Below are 15,592 nucleotides of genomic sequence, written 5' to 3' on the forward strand. Positions count from 1 at the left end.
AGATCAAGGTTGTTCAGCTTAGGCTTACGGCCTTGTCCTTTACGCACTGAAATTCCTCCAGATTCCTTGAATCTTGTAATTATGTTATGCACTGTTGAATGTGAAATATCCAAATCTCTTCCTATCTTTCTTTGAGGAACATTGTTTTTAAACATTTCAATAATTTTCTCACGTATTTGTTGGCAAACTGGCGATCCTCTGCCCATCTTTGCTCCTAAAGGATTAGATCTTTCTTGGATGCTGCTTTTGTACCAAATCATAATTTCAATCACCTGTTGACATCACCTGTTTCAAATCACATCATTATTTAACCCTTTTACCTCATAACTAGCCCTAAATTGCTCCTGTCCCAACTTTTTTTGAAATGTGTTGCAGGTCTGAATGACAGGAAAGGATGCATATTTACAAATGACATGAAATATTTTGTGTTCATATTGTCTGCAATGAAATACAAGTCAAAGTAAATTTAGAAATATCTCATTTCTTTTTTTTATTTGTGTTTTCCAAACTGTCCCAACTTTTTCTGATTTGGGGTTGCATTTGAAATAAAATATATAATTTGCACTGAATGTCAGCTTGCTTATTTTGCTCAAGATAAGTCATGCAAACAAGAAACGGCTCCTAACCACAGGTCGAGAGCTGTCGTTGCAACCACGCAAGTTTGCGCCGCGGTTTGCGATTGTTCGTTGGAACGATGGTTTCGGGAAACACCGACTGGTTGAACTATGTTGATAACGACAGAACTTGCAACCACAGTTGGCTAACGATGTATTTGGGAAACACACCCCTGAGTAGTCAGTTTTGAAAGTATATAAATTCCTAAAAGCACAATAAAACCAAGAGGCATCTCACCTTAAGTTCTGCAGGATTGCTGGGGAAATTTCTGTCTGACATAACAGTCACGTTGTGTTTGATCCACTGGCTGAGGTACATCACCATGTTCTGGTATTCCACCCATTTAATATCCACATCCTGTTTCAGAACCAACATCAAGCATCTTTAGTCTTTTGATCAAGGTCTATATCTCACTGCAATTCCATGAAATGCAAACACAGCCATACTTCCAGCAATATGAGTTTATAGTATTATAGTTTATAGTCACTTCTTGGCTTAATAAAAGTATTTCCATCATATTGCATTCATTTGCTCATTTATTTGAGAATTGCAAGCATGTTGGATTCAAGGTTAATGTGACTGTGTTCTGGGAATGACTCCAAAGAATCAACAGATTCCTTAAAAGCCAACTCAGTTCAATTCCCTGCATAACAGGCATCAAAACCCTCCAAGAAACATGGAATGCTTATGTAATAAAACAAATGTAGACACCAAGACTAATTCACCAGCCCACCCAGATGGAAAACTAGGTAGCTACTATCATCCTTGAGATTTTTATCAGTCTGAGTGTCCTCAGAGAAGAGTCGTGGCTGAAATGAGCATATTTCTGTTTCAGTCACAGACAGGAGGTTCGGAGATAAAGGCAATGACAAGATATGCTTTATACTATAGAGCCAACAGCGAACAGACAGATCACATTCAACTTGCACTGAACACAGAAGGTCCATTTCAGGAAATTTATATTCATAGTGATTTCAATTAAATCAAACACTTCAGAAAAAGAAGTGTGCTTAATTGTTTTCAATGTGCACTTGTACTGCAATTCAAATATTAAAAGTATATTTAAAAAAATATATACTTGCAGTTTATACCAAGGAAATAAAAGGCAGCTTATGTACAATTTTAAAAAGTGCATTTTGTAATAATGTCACAAAAGTACATTTTAAAAAAAGTTTTAATAATCTTTTGTCATGCTTTAAAGAAGATAACACTAAAGCACACATAATGTACAATAGTATGATTAAACCGTATAGTGCTATTCAATATTACATTTATAGTTAATATACTTCAAATGTACTAAATTGCAGCGTCATTACAAATGTGCAATCAAACATTTTTAAATACATGACATACAAGTTTCAATAGAAATGACATTAAAGTTTTAGTTTGCTTAAATGCTTGTCAATACATTCAGTATTTATGAAACGAGTGCTGTCAAATCGAATAATCGTGATTAATCACATCCAAAATAAAAGTTTGTGTTTACATAATATATGTATATGTATTGTGTATAATTAGTATGTATAATTGAATACACACACATGCATGTATATACAGTAGGCTATAGTATATATACTTATAACATTTATATTATATATAAATTAAAACCTGTGTGTGTGTGTGTGTGTGTGTGTGTGTGTGTGTGTGTGTGTGTGTGTGTGTGTGTGTGTGTGTGTGTGTGTGTGTGTGTGTGTGTGTGTGTGTGTGTGTGTGTGTGTGTGTGTGTGTGTGTGTGTGTGTGTGTGTGTGTGTGCGCGTGCGTGTGTGTGTGTGTTTCTATATATACATAATAATTATAATAATTAGACAGTACACACATGCATTATGTAAACAAGCTTTTATTTTGAATATGACTAATTGCGATTTATCGATTTGACACCATTAGAAATGACATATAGTCCCACTTAAGTAAGTTTAAAAATCATTCTAAAGTTCAGCTAATTGCATTTAATATAAAGTGTACCTATAATTCACTTAATTAACATGTAATTAAGAGTCTGAAAACATTACAATACATTTTACATTCAGTTTCCACTTATTTTTGTAATAAGTACTCTTATTAAAAGCGTTCTGAAGTGTAATACTTTCACATGGGTAGTTCTGTTATAAATATGTGCTTGTACTTACATTTGCACCGATGCCCTCCATACCTTCCGGTACCTTCGGGAAGACATCGTATAATGTAGAAACGTAAGTAATGACCGACTTCTCATCCGGAGACGACACGTCGACATCTGCTCGAAAGGACAAACATTGGCTAAGTTAGAACGCTACTTTACAAACCACTGAAGAGTTTTGCATTAATCATTGATGTCACCTTCCCTTTTCTGAACAATTCACTACAGACAAGCGGTTTCTATTACGTGTTGGATGCAATGTTTATTCTGCTCAGGCCATTGGGCACTGAATACTATTCTTAGATCCCAGTGTTGTTTTACCAATGACCATGAAACCCCGTGAAACTGCAAGGTGAAATATCTGACATTCAGACGCAGCTCAGATTCATCGCTCTGGTGACCTGCTGTGCTCATCAGACAAACATCAACCAATGACGGGTCACTTCAGAAATCTGGGAGAGTTGTGTTAACTAGCAGCTCATCGGTCACATCTCTCACACATCTCTCACACTTCACCAAAAGAAACATCATTGTTTTGAAATGCTGGGTAACATTACTGTTTACAGTGAGGAAACTTTGGCGTAATAAGAGTGAAATACTTCTCTAATGATTACTGTCAAACCTGGCATGTGTGTTTTTAAGATCATGTAACTATCTACATTTATATTCACTTTTATCCAAAGTGACTTACAATAGAATAACCTACTGTAAGTAATAACCTACTATTTTTCAGTTTCCCAGGAATATTCATAGTCTACAATTCTAGGTTTATTAGAAAGCAGAGACAATGGGAGTTTAGGCTGATGCATTTCTGATTTCCATTCCTGACAATCTGAGAAAATCTTGTCCAGGACCATAGTCGGCTCTGATGTTCGGCCCAGATTATCAGGTAATGTGGGGCAAATCTCAAACCTCCTGATCTTATCGCAGACACATTTATATTACGATAATATCAGACATGTTTACAAGGAGGCAGAAATTTATGAGAGACGTTTAGAAATGCGAAGCGCAAATCACGTATAGCTCCGCTGGACAGTGGAGTTGAGAGGAACAAAGATTATTATTAATAAATATGATTATTATTGTTGTTGTTTTTATGTAATTTGCAGACAAACTACTCCAACCAAAACCCGTGTCCAAGAGTAAAGAGTATAAGCGACAGGGATGCCCCTTAAAAAATTTAATTATTATTTTTTAAAATGTAAACAGTAAATAATTTATAAATATGACCACAAAAAGTGTGTGTGTGTGTGTGTGTGTGTGTGTGTGTGTGTGTGTGTGTGTGTGTGTGTGTGTGTGTGTGTGTGTGTGTGTGTGTGTGTGTGTGTGTGTGTGTGTGTGTGTGTGTGTGTGTAAGAGTATATTTGTGTGTGCGTGTGTGTGTATAAGAGTATATTTGTGTGTGTTTTGTACTCTTGATGTTTTTGTTTCACCCCTTCACTACTGTGTACTTTTTGTCTGCATTGTGGCTGATTTGCAGACTTGTACACCCAAAAAAATAGCTTTGTATTTTCATAATTTTCATATTTCCCTGTCATATGGTGAGTGTGTATATTTTTAATGACCCTTTAGCTTTTTCGAATCAAATCCCCCCAAAAAAAATTTGATCATAAAGCAAGTGCTGTAAAAGTCCCCAAAGTTTCATGCCATTCTGATGAAGTTATTATTTTGATGTGAAAATGCATTTTTTTTAAATCTTAAATTACCAAACCATACCAGAGGGGTTCATACCGAAGCCCAGTGTTTCCAGAGTTCTTTGGCAGGTCTTGTCTTGTACGGCTGTTTATATGGTGTTCTCATTTCTGCTCCGTGTGTTTCCTGTTTTGACTCTTATTTTCATTAAATCTTAAGCCCTATTCGGACGGTAATTGTTTCTCATGGGGTCATAAGGTATTATCATCATTGACAGGGGCTAGTCAGTGATTTTATGGCCGTCTGAATCCAGAATGTCAGTGTTTTTCTCCCACCACCTGCGTAAAAATCCCCAGCCAAATTACCTACTGTTTTCAAGAATATATCACTTCAAAATTCACTGTTTATATCCTTTTTGACCACCGCAAGCCACCGTATGGCTGGGGTTTGCTGTAGTTTGGATGCCTTTTAAAGATCTAGCCTACACTTTTATTACTAAAATGCTGGCAAATATTTACAAGAGATATATATTTCATTTTCCACTCAAAAAATAAAAAATAAAAGCACGTAAACATTTGAAATGGGTTATTACGGCTGCAATTATATATGTTCAAATAACCATCATCGTGTAAATAAGAGGCTGAATTAACTTATTTCTGCTCATTTCCATGTGGAATAAAATGACATCCTTTATTTTGAGATAAAATACAAGACAGAAAAACATTTGAACTATAATGTGCTTCTTATATCTTTCTATTTTTAAACAGATTTAAATAATGAAACAATAATTAGGATATTATTTTCCTATTATTAAATTAAATATGCATTTATTCTTATACCAAGCATATGCCATTTGTTTTACAGCATACAATCTTGTTATTGAGCACGTGAGCAGCGCGTTCCCAGGTGCGCAGGATCACAAAACTCGCTCCTCGTGAATAAATCACCATCCGAATGTGCGAGTTATCACTGAGGTGGCATGCACATTATTTTTTACGGACTTCCACGTGAGAAACAATTACCAGAATAGAGCTTTACTCTGCATTTGGATCCAGCTCTCCCTAGTTTCTGACTGTCACCTGTTACATTTACACATAAGAGCAGTCTTTAACAATGACTTATTAATGTATTATTTTACTTTTAAAGTACTTTTAAATCACTTTTAAGTGTTTTTTTTTTTTTTTTTTTTTTGTGCAAGCGGCATTGTGATAATAGTACCACATGAACATGAATGTAATAATGGTAAATGGTTCCACCGGTGACCTCCAGCCAAAACATCAACAGTTGACACCTTGCAATCTGACAGTGTTATAACCGGATACAAATGAGCTCCTTCAGGTCAATATGGATTATGACGGTGGAAACTCACCCTCTGGGTCCAGCAGTCGGGCCACACCGAGCTGCTCGGCCACACCGAACGCTTGCTCTAAGTTTGATCTGCTACTTTGTGTTGAAACTCTGCTCATATCCACCAGGTCAGGCCTGTGTGAAGACAAAATTATGACAATCGGATCTTTCAATGACAGGAATGTTTAGTATTACACATCAAGATTTTGCTTTAATGAGAATTTGTTTGATTGATGGTGACAGGCATTTTCATTTATGCTAACTGACCCTGGGGTAACAGCGAGTTTGTGTAAATCCCCGAAGGATATCAGTGACAAGACAGCGTCAAACACTTCACATGTACACATAGAGCAAATGAAGCCTATTTTAGGACCGCTAAGAATCTTTATATTCTTTGAGGAAAACTGGGTTTCTGAGGTGAAACATGACCCAGATATGCTCTTGACAGCTTTCCTGAGATTCACTCATAAGGATCATTATCACTACCAAACCTTCCCTGACTAACAGGAATAGTGATAGCTAGAAATATCTTTGCACAAAGAAGTAATTATTCAGGATCTAGGTCATATGTGCATCTGTTGGGTAAAATGACATTTCATCAAACTCTAAAGGGCAGATTGTGACTATGAGGCACAACAGATCCTTCCAAGAGTAGAGATAAGAGATAACTGTATACTTACTGTATAATTACTGTACATACTGTATTAGTGTAGGAAAAACAACTCTCATACTTCCATAATGTAACATTTTATGTCAGAGTGAAACAGGATATTACAACAGTATGTTTAGAAGACAATTCTGGATTTGAGTCCCTAATACAGTTACATTCACGCACAATACTTTTTTTTTACAGGAATGACAAACGCATTCTATAACCAAACACACATCTGTACATTTCCAGGACTCACACTGTCACTATGTGTTTGGGTTTTGTTCATGTCCATGCTTCCTGTTTTATGTTGTTTTTTTATATTGAGATTGAACATTGGTCTGGGGTATCTTCTCTGCATTTTTACAGCCCAATAAGTGTGATAAACAGGCATAGTTTAAATAACTGAATTGGAAAATTCTTCCAACCAATCAGACCAACAGTCTATCGCTTATCTATTCGTTTTTGTGTTAAACCCGCCAATAAGCGTGCCAGGTGGATAAGCCAGTGTGGTCCCCCCATAAATTTGTAATAGAAGCAGGACAGAAATATGTACAGGTTTCCAGCCTGAGCTGAAGAGCGAAATCAAAAGCCAAAACAATCTCCCTTCCATTAATGTCCTATTATCACTGTAAAGCTGCTTTGAAACAATGTGTTGTAAAAAGCACTATATAAATGAAGGGGACTTGTCTAGACCAATGAAAGACTAATGTATCTGTAACTGGATTTGAATGGAGAAAAATGTCAGAAGATTGTTTTTCCTATAGAATAACGTGAATTGATGTACTATGAGCAATAAGACTTGTGAATTGTTGCTTTTACTGCCAATGCCGACAGCAGACCGCGAGACGCACCACTAGGGTTTCAAACAGAGCCTCTGTGTTTAGTCTAATCCAAGTAAGAGGGCTTCACATAGTTCACGAAAAACGGAAATTCTGTCATTTCCTCACTCTTTAAAAAATGAAATCAGAAGCAAACAGATAAAAAAAAACTGATATGAATATGCCAAGTGGAGCTGCACACTGGTGGAGGTTGAGGAGAGACGCCTGACATGAGTGTAAAGTGCTTTGGGTGTACAGTAGTACATATTAGAGCGCTATACAGGGAGTGCAGAATTATTAGGCAAATGAGTATTTTGACCACATCATCCTCGTTATGCATGTTGTCTTACTCCAAGCTGTATAGGCTGGAAAGCCTACTACCAATTAAGCAAATTAGGTGATGTGCATCTCTGTAATGAGAAGGGGTGTGGTCTAATGACATCAACACCCTATATCAGGTGTGCATAATTATTAGGCAACTTCCTTTCCTTTGGCAAAATGGGTCAAAAGAAGGGCTTGACAGGCTCAGAAAAGTCAAAAATAGTGAGATATATTGCAGAGGGATGCAGCAGTCTTAAAAAAGCCAAGCTTCTGAAGCGTGATCATCGAACAATCAAGCGTTTCATTCAAAATAGTCAACAGGGTCGCAAGAAGCGTGTGGAAAAACCAATGCGCAAAATAACTGCCCGTGAACTGAGAAAAGTCAAGCGTGCAGCTGCCAAGATGCCACTTGCCACCAGTTTGGCCATATTTCAGAGCTGCAACATCACTGGAGTGCCCAAAAGCACAAGGTGAGACATGGCCAAGGTAAGAAAGGCAAAAAGTCGACCACCACTGAACAAGACACACAAGATGAAACGTCAAGACTGGGCCAAGAAATATCTCAAGACTGATTTTTCTAAGGTTTTATGGACTGATGTAATGAGAGTGAGTCTTGATGGGCCAGATGGATGGGCCCTTGGCTGGATTGGTAAAGGCCAGAGAGCTCCAGTCCGACTCAGACGCCAGCAAGGTGGAGGTGGAGTACTGGTTTGGGCTGGTATCATCAAAGATGAGCTTGTGGGGCCTTTTCGGGTTGAGGATGGAGTCAAGCTCAACTCCCAGTCCTACTGCCAGTTTCTGGAAGACACCTTCTTCAAGCAGTGGTACAGGAAGAAGTCTGCATCCTTCAAGAAAAACATGATTTTCATGCAGGACAATGCTCCATCACACGCGTCCAAGTACTCCACAGCGTGGCTGGCAAGAAAGGGTATAAAAGAAGAAAATCTAATGATATGGCCTCCTTGTTCACCTGATCTGAACCGCATTGAGAACCCGTGGTCCATCATCAAATGTGCGATTTACAAGGAGGGAAAACAGTACACCTCTCTGAACAGTGTCTGGGAGGCTGTGGTTGCTGCTGCATGCAATGTTGATGGTGAACAGATCAAAACACTGACAGAATCCATGGATGGCAGGCTTTTGAGTGTCCTTGCACAGAAAGGTGGCTATATTGGTCACTGATTTGTTTTTGTTTGGTTTTTGAATGTCAGAAATGTATATTTGTGAATGTTGAGATGTTACATTGGTTTCACTGGTAAAAATAAATAATTGAAATGGGTATAAATTTGTTTTTTGTTAAGTTGCCTAATAATTATGCACAGTAATAGTCACCTGCACACACAGATATCCCCCTAAAATAGCTAAAACTAAAAACTAAAACTTCCAAAAATATTCAGCTTTGATATTAATGAGATTTTTGTGTTCATTGAGAACATGGTTGTTGTTCAATAATAAAATCAATCCTCAAAAATACAACTTGCCTAATAATTCTGCACTCCCTGTATAAATGCCTCATTCATTCATTCATGCTCTGGAAAATGACATTACCTGTACTTATGAATAATAGCATTGAACAGTCGTCCATCCCTCCACGAGGTAGTGAAGTTGTCGCAGCGGACACCTACGTAGCCTTCAGTCATCTGCTGGGACCACAGCAGAAGTCTCTCCTTGGCTGTCATGTCCTCGGACTCTCCCGTCACATGGATCTCCGAGATCTGCAGGCAGGAAGGATGACGCTTTCGTTAATATTGTTAAGGGCCTGTGTTATTCAGACCCAGCCATATTCAAACCAAGTCATATTCAGCAATCTGTAAAGAAATGGTCATGCGGTAACACAATGTTTTAAAAACAATAGTATATAACAGAATTACACCTTATTAATTTATCATTTTTATAATTGTGCATGACTTCACATCTAATAGTTTGCATATGCATATGATGTTGCATTTTTGTCGATAGATCCTCATGAATACTACACACTGCACCTTTAAGAACAACAGTCTTTATAATTATGACCATGAACACAAAGCATGGCAAGACTTCATCAGCGAAGACAAAAAAAAGTCAATGACAGGGACTGTCGAACACTAAGAAGGATTGTGTCCAAACAACTCGGAACAACTGCAGCAACGTGACTGCAATCGTCAATATTAACCCTGAATAACAAGTTTTCACAAACACTGACCACAAAAAACTTCACAAAGCCAACAATCAATGAAAGGAATCTCAGACTCCACTGCTAAAATGTGAAAGATATGGCTGCCCTGGTCATTTTAATCACTTGACTTGAATATTATTGAACATTATTGAACTACTGTGGGCAGTTTTGGGGTGAAGAGTGAGAAAGCGTATTCCCTCCTTCAACATCTCTGATGATCTGATAGATGACATTCAAACGTTGCGTTAATCTATTCTAATATGGTTTGAAGTTTATGATAAATTATGATAAAACACATGAAAATACCTATTTTCCACACTGTAAACCCGAATAAGTTGCCAAAACTAAAACATTGCAAGTTTAAGCCATGTTTAAGTAAGCAGAATTTGCAGATTTTTTATTTTGTAATCATGCATTTTAAAGCAGCACTAGGTAACTTTTCAACCTTCATAATATATTTTCAAGACTCTTGTGATGATACATCGACTTACAATAGGTTGAATGACACGTCTGCCACAGCCTGATGGGGTCTGTATCGGTTTTTTTTATTTTTATTGAGCAAAATTGCAAATTTACAAAATAATAACTTTTACAAGGTAGGGGATCAATGATATACATACACTTACAGAAGAGGAGAAAGAGAGGAGGGGAAAAAAAAGAGAAAAAAAGGGGGGGGAGAAAATAGTAATAATAGAGTTTTAGTAGCAGTAGTCATCATAATAATAAATATAACAACAAAAATAATAGTAGCAGAGGTGGTAGTAATAGCAATAGTATTCATGTTAACAATCGTAATAGTAGCTGTATCATCTGTGAATTATAATAACAATAATAGTATTAGAAATAATAATAATAGTTGTTGTATTAGTTGTTGTAGTTGTTGTGATAGAGGTAGTGATGACAAGTATAAGTATAGTAGTATTCATGATTATAATAATAGCAGTAGTGGTAGTACTAGTAATATATAATAACAGTGATATTATTAATAATAAAAATAAGAAGAATAATAATAAGAATCATAACAGAATAGCCAGTAACGTTATTGTAGATATACACTATTTAATTTTATTTTATAGATCTGGGAACGACTCCATAATTGCCAGTGAGCACAACCAACAGACATCCCTAAGATAGACATGGTCCCTTCTCTCCACTCCTCATCCCCCAGCCCCTTTCCTCCTCGTCAGTGACTCCCAAACCCAGCAGTTAACCCTCTCATGTATTGCTGTGTACTGTGTACAGACTTGGCGATTGGGTTGGCTGGCCTGGGTTGGATATGGTGGCTCTAGCTGGGGAGCTAACTAGTGCACACTGCGTTCCAAAGCCACAGATAATAATAATCATAATAATAATTTAAAAATAATAATAATAAAAAGCTGCTGAGGGTTACCCAAACATATCTTCTGTTCTGACAGGTCACAACCAGACTAAGAGAGCTTGGCTTGGCGGTGCCTGTTGTGGTGCCCCAGCATACTTGGTGGAGGAAAACACAGCAATACATGAGAGGGTTAACTGTCTGTATCGTTTTTAATCGTACTTTTAAACTTCGGGTTTCGGGTAGTAACCCGAGAACAAAAAGAACTACAAAATTCGACTGCTTTACGGCATATACGTCACTTCCACCAACACCCACACTTCCTTACATTCGGACGTGCGAGCTCGACTTTTTTCATTGGATAATAGTCCGAAGCAGCAGAGACAAATAAGAAAGAAAAGGTTTTGTTGGAGGAAAGCAATAAGAGGAAACGAAAAAGTGATGGGATTAAAGGCAGGACGAGGATCAACATGTGACCAGTGTTTGCTCGTCGGCGTGAGCTGAAGGAGGCGTGCCCGACCGATGCTGTCCTGCTTGTTATGGTGATTACCGACCACTCAAACATTGAACTGAAGTATCATATAGATTCTGTAAAACGCTAACCAATAGACTACTATAATGACGCTGGCTTGTAAACGTGAGCATCGTGATTATTTGGCGTTTGAAAAAAATAAAACCCATGAAATTATATTCATATGACATGCTGAAACATGCCACTGACTGTAGCTGGGATGAAGACATTTCACATGCGCCGCCAGAAGAACAGCTGCATGTGAACTCCTCCTGCAGTGTTCAGGGGAACTGTTAGTGCTGCACCAACCCGCGGGGACACTTTTATGGAGTTATTTGGCCCGCCCCGCACCACTGTATATATTTTTACAGCCCACCACGCACCCGCGACCATTAAATAGACATACGGGGTCCGCGGGTTATGAGACGACCCGCGCATTACTAGTTCAGGGCTATCAGGGTTGTCATGTCAACAAATGCACGCGCGATGGCATCCCCTGTTGTAGGATGACAGCTTACGACAGTAGTTGAGGACATTATTTTTTCCAAACTGTAGGGGGACCCCGAGAGCAAAAGATACCCAGTGCTGCTTTAATTGCTCTGAACTTAAAATATTTGAGTAATTCAATTTATAATTTACAATTTTACAATTAACAATTTATTTAACTTAAAAATATAATATAATATAAATTTTTTAGGAGTGGAAACTTGACTAGCTTTAACTCAATAATATTTCAGTAAATGCCACCATGCTTTGGTAGCATTAGCATAGCACTTGTTAAATGAGGACAGCAATATAATGCATTCAACATATGTCTGTTCTCAAACTAAGCTCATGATGGAAAACCAACAAAAAAAACAGCATTACAAAAACTAATCTAAGCTAAAATAAAACATGAATCACTACTAAATCTCCCATTTAACGTTAATGTGCACAAAAATATATAATATACACATTTTAGCATTTACTGTCCCTTTTGAGTGTCATGACTCAAAACTTAAAACAATAAAACAGTTCTAAATACTCATAAAAGGTCATTTGATTGAACGGTTTAGTTTAATCTGAGATGGCGCTACTCAAACCAATTCATTATTTTGAGCGTTAGAGTTTACAGTGCAGGTGTTCACATTATTTTGTCCAACCCCTAAGATTGTGTTAAATTACAAAAAAGGACTGTGTTTTACCTAATAATATAAAATCAGCAAATATATGTAATGTGGCCTTTTTTAAATGGCTGTTTCAGCATTGAGGCTCATGGTGCTAGTAGAAAGGCTGAATCATGTGATATTTGATCAGTGATTCACCAGCACAGGTCGGTTGATATGTTTCTTAAGTTAGAGATATTTATAGTAGTCTCCATGTAGGCATTAAATCATATTAAATCAATACAGCAGTGTGGACATGTCCACAGACCATTAGAAATCTCACATGGCTTCACATTACAAAGAAGGATTTTCAGCTCTAAAATAAAAAATGCCTGGAGCGAAAGGTAAGCCAACACCTACTGTTTTAAGGAAACACATTATACCACAAAACCAGCAGCTTAACAATCATTTACAGATCTATAAGTATATAATACATGTACGTGCTGACACTGAAGTAAACTTAAAGGAATCTGCCGGCCGGTGTAATTATAGCTTGTCGGAAGGGAGCAGAGCACATGGTGTTTAGACTGTGGGTGTGGAAAGACTGAGCTATTACACCAAGAACCAAACACACCAAAACATGCCAACTCTGACTAATCACTGCCATGAATTATAATACCATGGAAACTCTGTGTCATTCATGGTAAAATGGCTAGTGTCTAGACTCTAGATGCTAATTGTTCAATATATCTAGTTAAAATCAAGAATATAGTAACAGCAAAGACACAAAGTAACTGTCACTAGTTAGTACCTTTGGAAGGTAATTCATTAGATTTTTTTCATATAGCATTACTGTAGCTCAAACACACTAAAGTGTGACAATTTATTACAATTTTTTATCTTTTGTCAAATCAACTTAGATAATTAATCTGCTTCGGATAACATAATATTTTGAGTTTTTATTTATTAAAACAGCATTAACTCAAATGTTTAATGTCAATGAATGCAAAATTAAGGCAATCAGATAACTTTTATAAGTTAAACCAACAAAAATTAATGACAAAATGACATGCACTGTAAAAAAAAAAAAAAAATGTGTTGTTTCTACTTAGTAGGTGTTTATGCTGCCATAAAATGTTAAATGTAGTCAACTTGAAATGTGAAGTTGTACTAAGTGACAACTTGGGTATTAGACTGGGTAAACCCCACCCGATCTGCCGGTGATTAGGGATGGACATGATTAATCGACAATCGTGAGTTGATCGTTAAGAATTTTGTTGATCACGTTGATTTGTTCTCAATTAATCAAAGGTATTTTTTATGCAGGTTGTAGTGTGAGTCGTGAAGCAATTAAAAAATGCCACTATGTGGCAGCAAATAAACATTTTACCACCAGGGTGCAATATTTGACACCATACTCTGTTATCAGTGAGCTTCTGTTTGATTTTGAAAGAACTCATGAAGAGGTCACGACGAAGTGTGGCGTGGGACCGTTTTGATTTAAAAAACGAAATATTTTACTGCAAACCTTGTGATGGCGTGTATAAGAAGTACCATGGCCATAAGTCAAATTATCTAACGTTACCACTTAAACAAAGTGCATCCTGGTTAATGTCGGCTGCGGTGCATCCTGCTGGAAAAGTTGGCGTGGAGGTACGTTAACCTGTGAATCCCGGCAATGTCAGTCCCCTCGTGGCGGGTGTTTTTGTGGCGTGTCCGTTTTTGTTTTCTCCGGTTTACAGGTTAGAGTTTGCACACTGCCTGCATGACGCGCGTCTCAGAAGCCACGCCGATAACCTCTGCATGTTGGAGAACCGATGCCATTTTTTTCACGCGACACGCGTGTTGAAAGCGTTTCCAGGCAAAATAGAATATGTTTATATGTAATTTTGACAAGAACGCACATTAATAAATGACATTTTGATGTTTGAAAGTCTCTAGTTTAACATAAATGCAGATATAGGTGTAATTGTAATAAATAAATAAAAACATAATCTATTTTTAAATATTGCACCTGTTACAGAACGAAATATTCGGTAGCATATTTTGCCGTCAATGTCTTTGCTGTATCAGTAGTCTATATATTTATATTTAACATTAAGTATAGGCCTTTCCTGTACAATAGCAGCAGCAGCAACACCGCGTCAGACACGCTTCTGCTGTGCAAAGACATTAGAAAACGCCACACAGACACACATATGCACGCGAACATTTGTTCGGTTTGGCTAACAACTGAACGTAGTTTACTGTCTGCCATTAGTTGATCTTGTAATAAAGGTCCCATCAAGGAAAAACACGTTGCATTTTTGTAGTCATTGCATTTTTCAATGATAAAAGTTAAATAATTTTATTCAAAATATTAATGATTAACTGACAGTCGATCGTTAATTCTCCTGACGATCAACTAAGAAAATGTAATCGAATCCCCATCGCTACCGGTGATTTGATTTCACCCTGGAGCTCAAACTGGAAACCGGCTTATCCCCCTGGCATGCTATTGGCGGATTCAACACAATGACAGATAGAGAAATGACGGATCGTTGGTCTGATTGGTTGAAGGACTATCCAATTGCGTACAGAGTGATTTGAATTATGCTTGTTGATCACGCCTCTTGTGCAGTAGAAAAAGATTGAGCTTGGACTGGTGATAGCCAGACAACTTGGATATTTGAGTTGAATAAACTTAAAATACTAAGGCAGCATGAACTCTTAATTTTTAAAGCTGAAACTGTATTAGTGGTTTTGATTCTCAGGGAATGCCAGTACTGATCAAATACATAAATCACTTGGGATGTCAAATGCATAAATATCTCTATTATATAGTAACCATATTATAAAAAGGCACTCAAGGCAGTTGTATAGGTGCTTTCCCACCATGGCATGCCATAATGTTAAAAAACATTCAGATCCTTAAAATCATAAAAGCAACAAACTCTCAATTTTCTGAGCACCCAACATGTACAACTTCACCACTGCAACATCATGCTGGAACACTCATGGCTCCAGGAATAAATATTTCTA

General features: G+C 37.3%; 1 protein-coding gene across 9 annotated transcripts in view; it reads right to left on the reverse strand.

Moving 5' to 3' along the window:
• The window catches only part of dst (dystonin), a 251,988-nt gene that overhangs the window by 133,232 nt on the left and 103,164 nt on the right, over positions 1–15,592 (reverse strand). For all 9 annotated transcript variants that reach the window (XM_067422412.1, XM_067422411.1, XM_067422413.1 and 6 more), the window contains 4 exons: positions 9,051–9,217; positions 5,734–5,846; positions 2,743–2,849; positions 853–972 (listed from right to left, as the gene is read on the reverse strand). In XM_067422412.1, the coding sequence (XP_067278513.1) occupies positions 853–972; positions 2,743–2,849; positions 5,734–5,846; positions 9,051–9,217 (507 nt within the window). The remainder of the gene's footprint in view (positions 1–852; positions 973–2,742; positions 2,850–5,733; positions 5,847–9,050; positions 9,218–15,592) is intronic.

The sequence above is a fragment of the Pseudorasbora parva genome, chromosome 17 (genome assembly GCF_024679245.1).
Source record: "Pseudorasbora parva isolate DD20220531a chromosome 17, ASM2467924v1, whole genome shotgun sequence".
Lineage (NCBI taxonomy): Eukaryota > Metazoa > Chordata > Actinopteri > Cypriniformes > Gobionidae > Pseudorasbora > Pseudorasbora parva.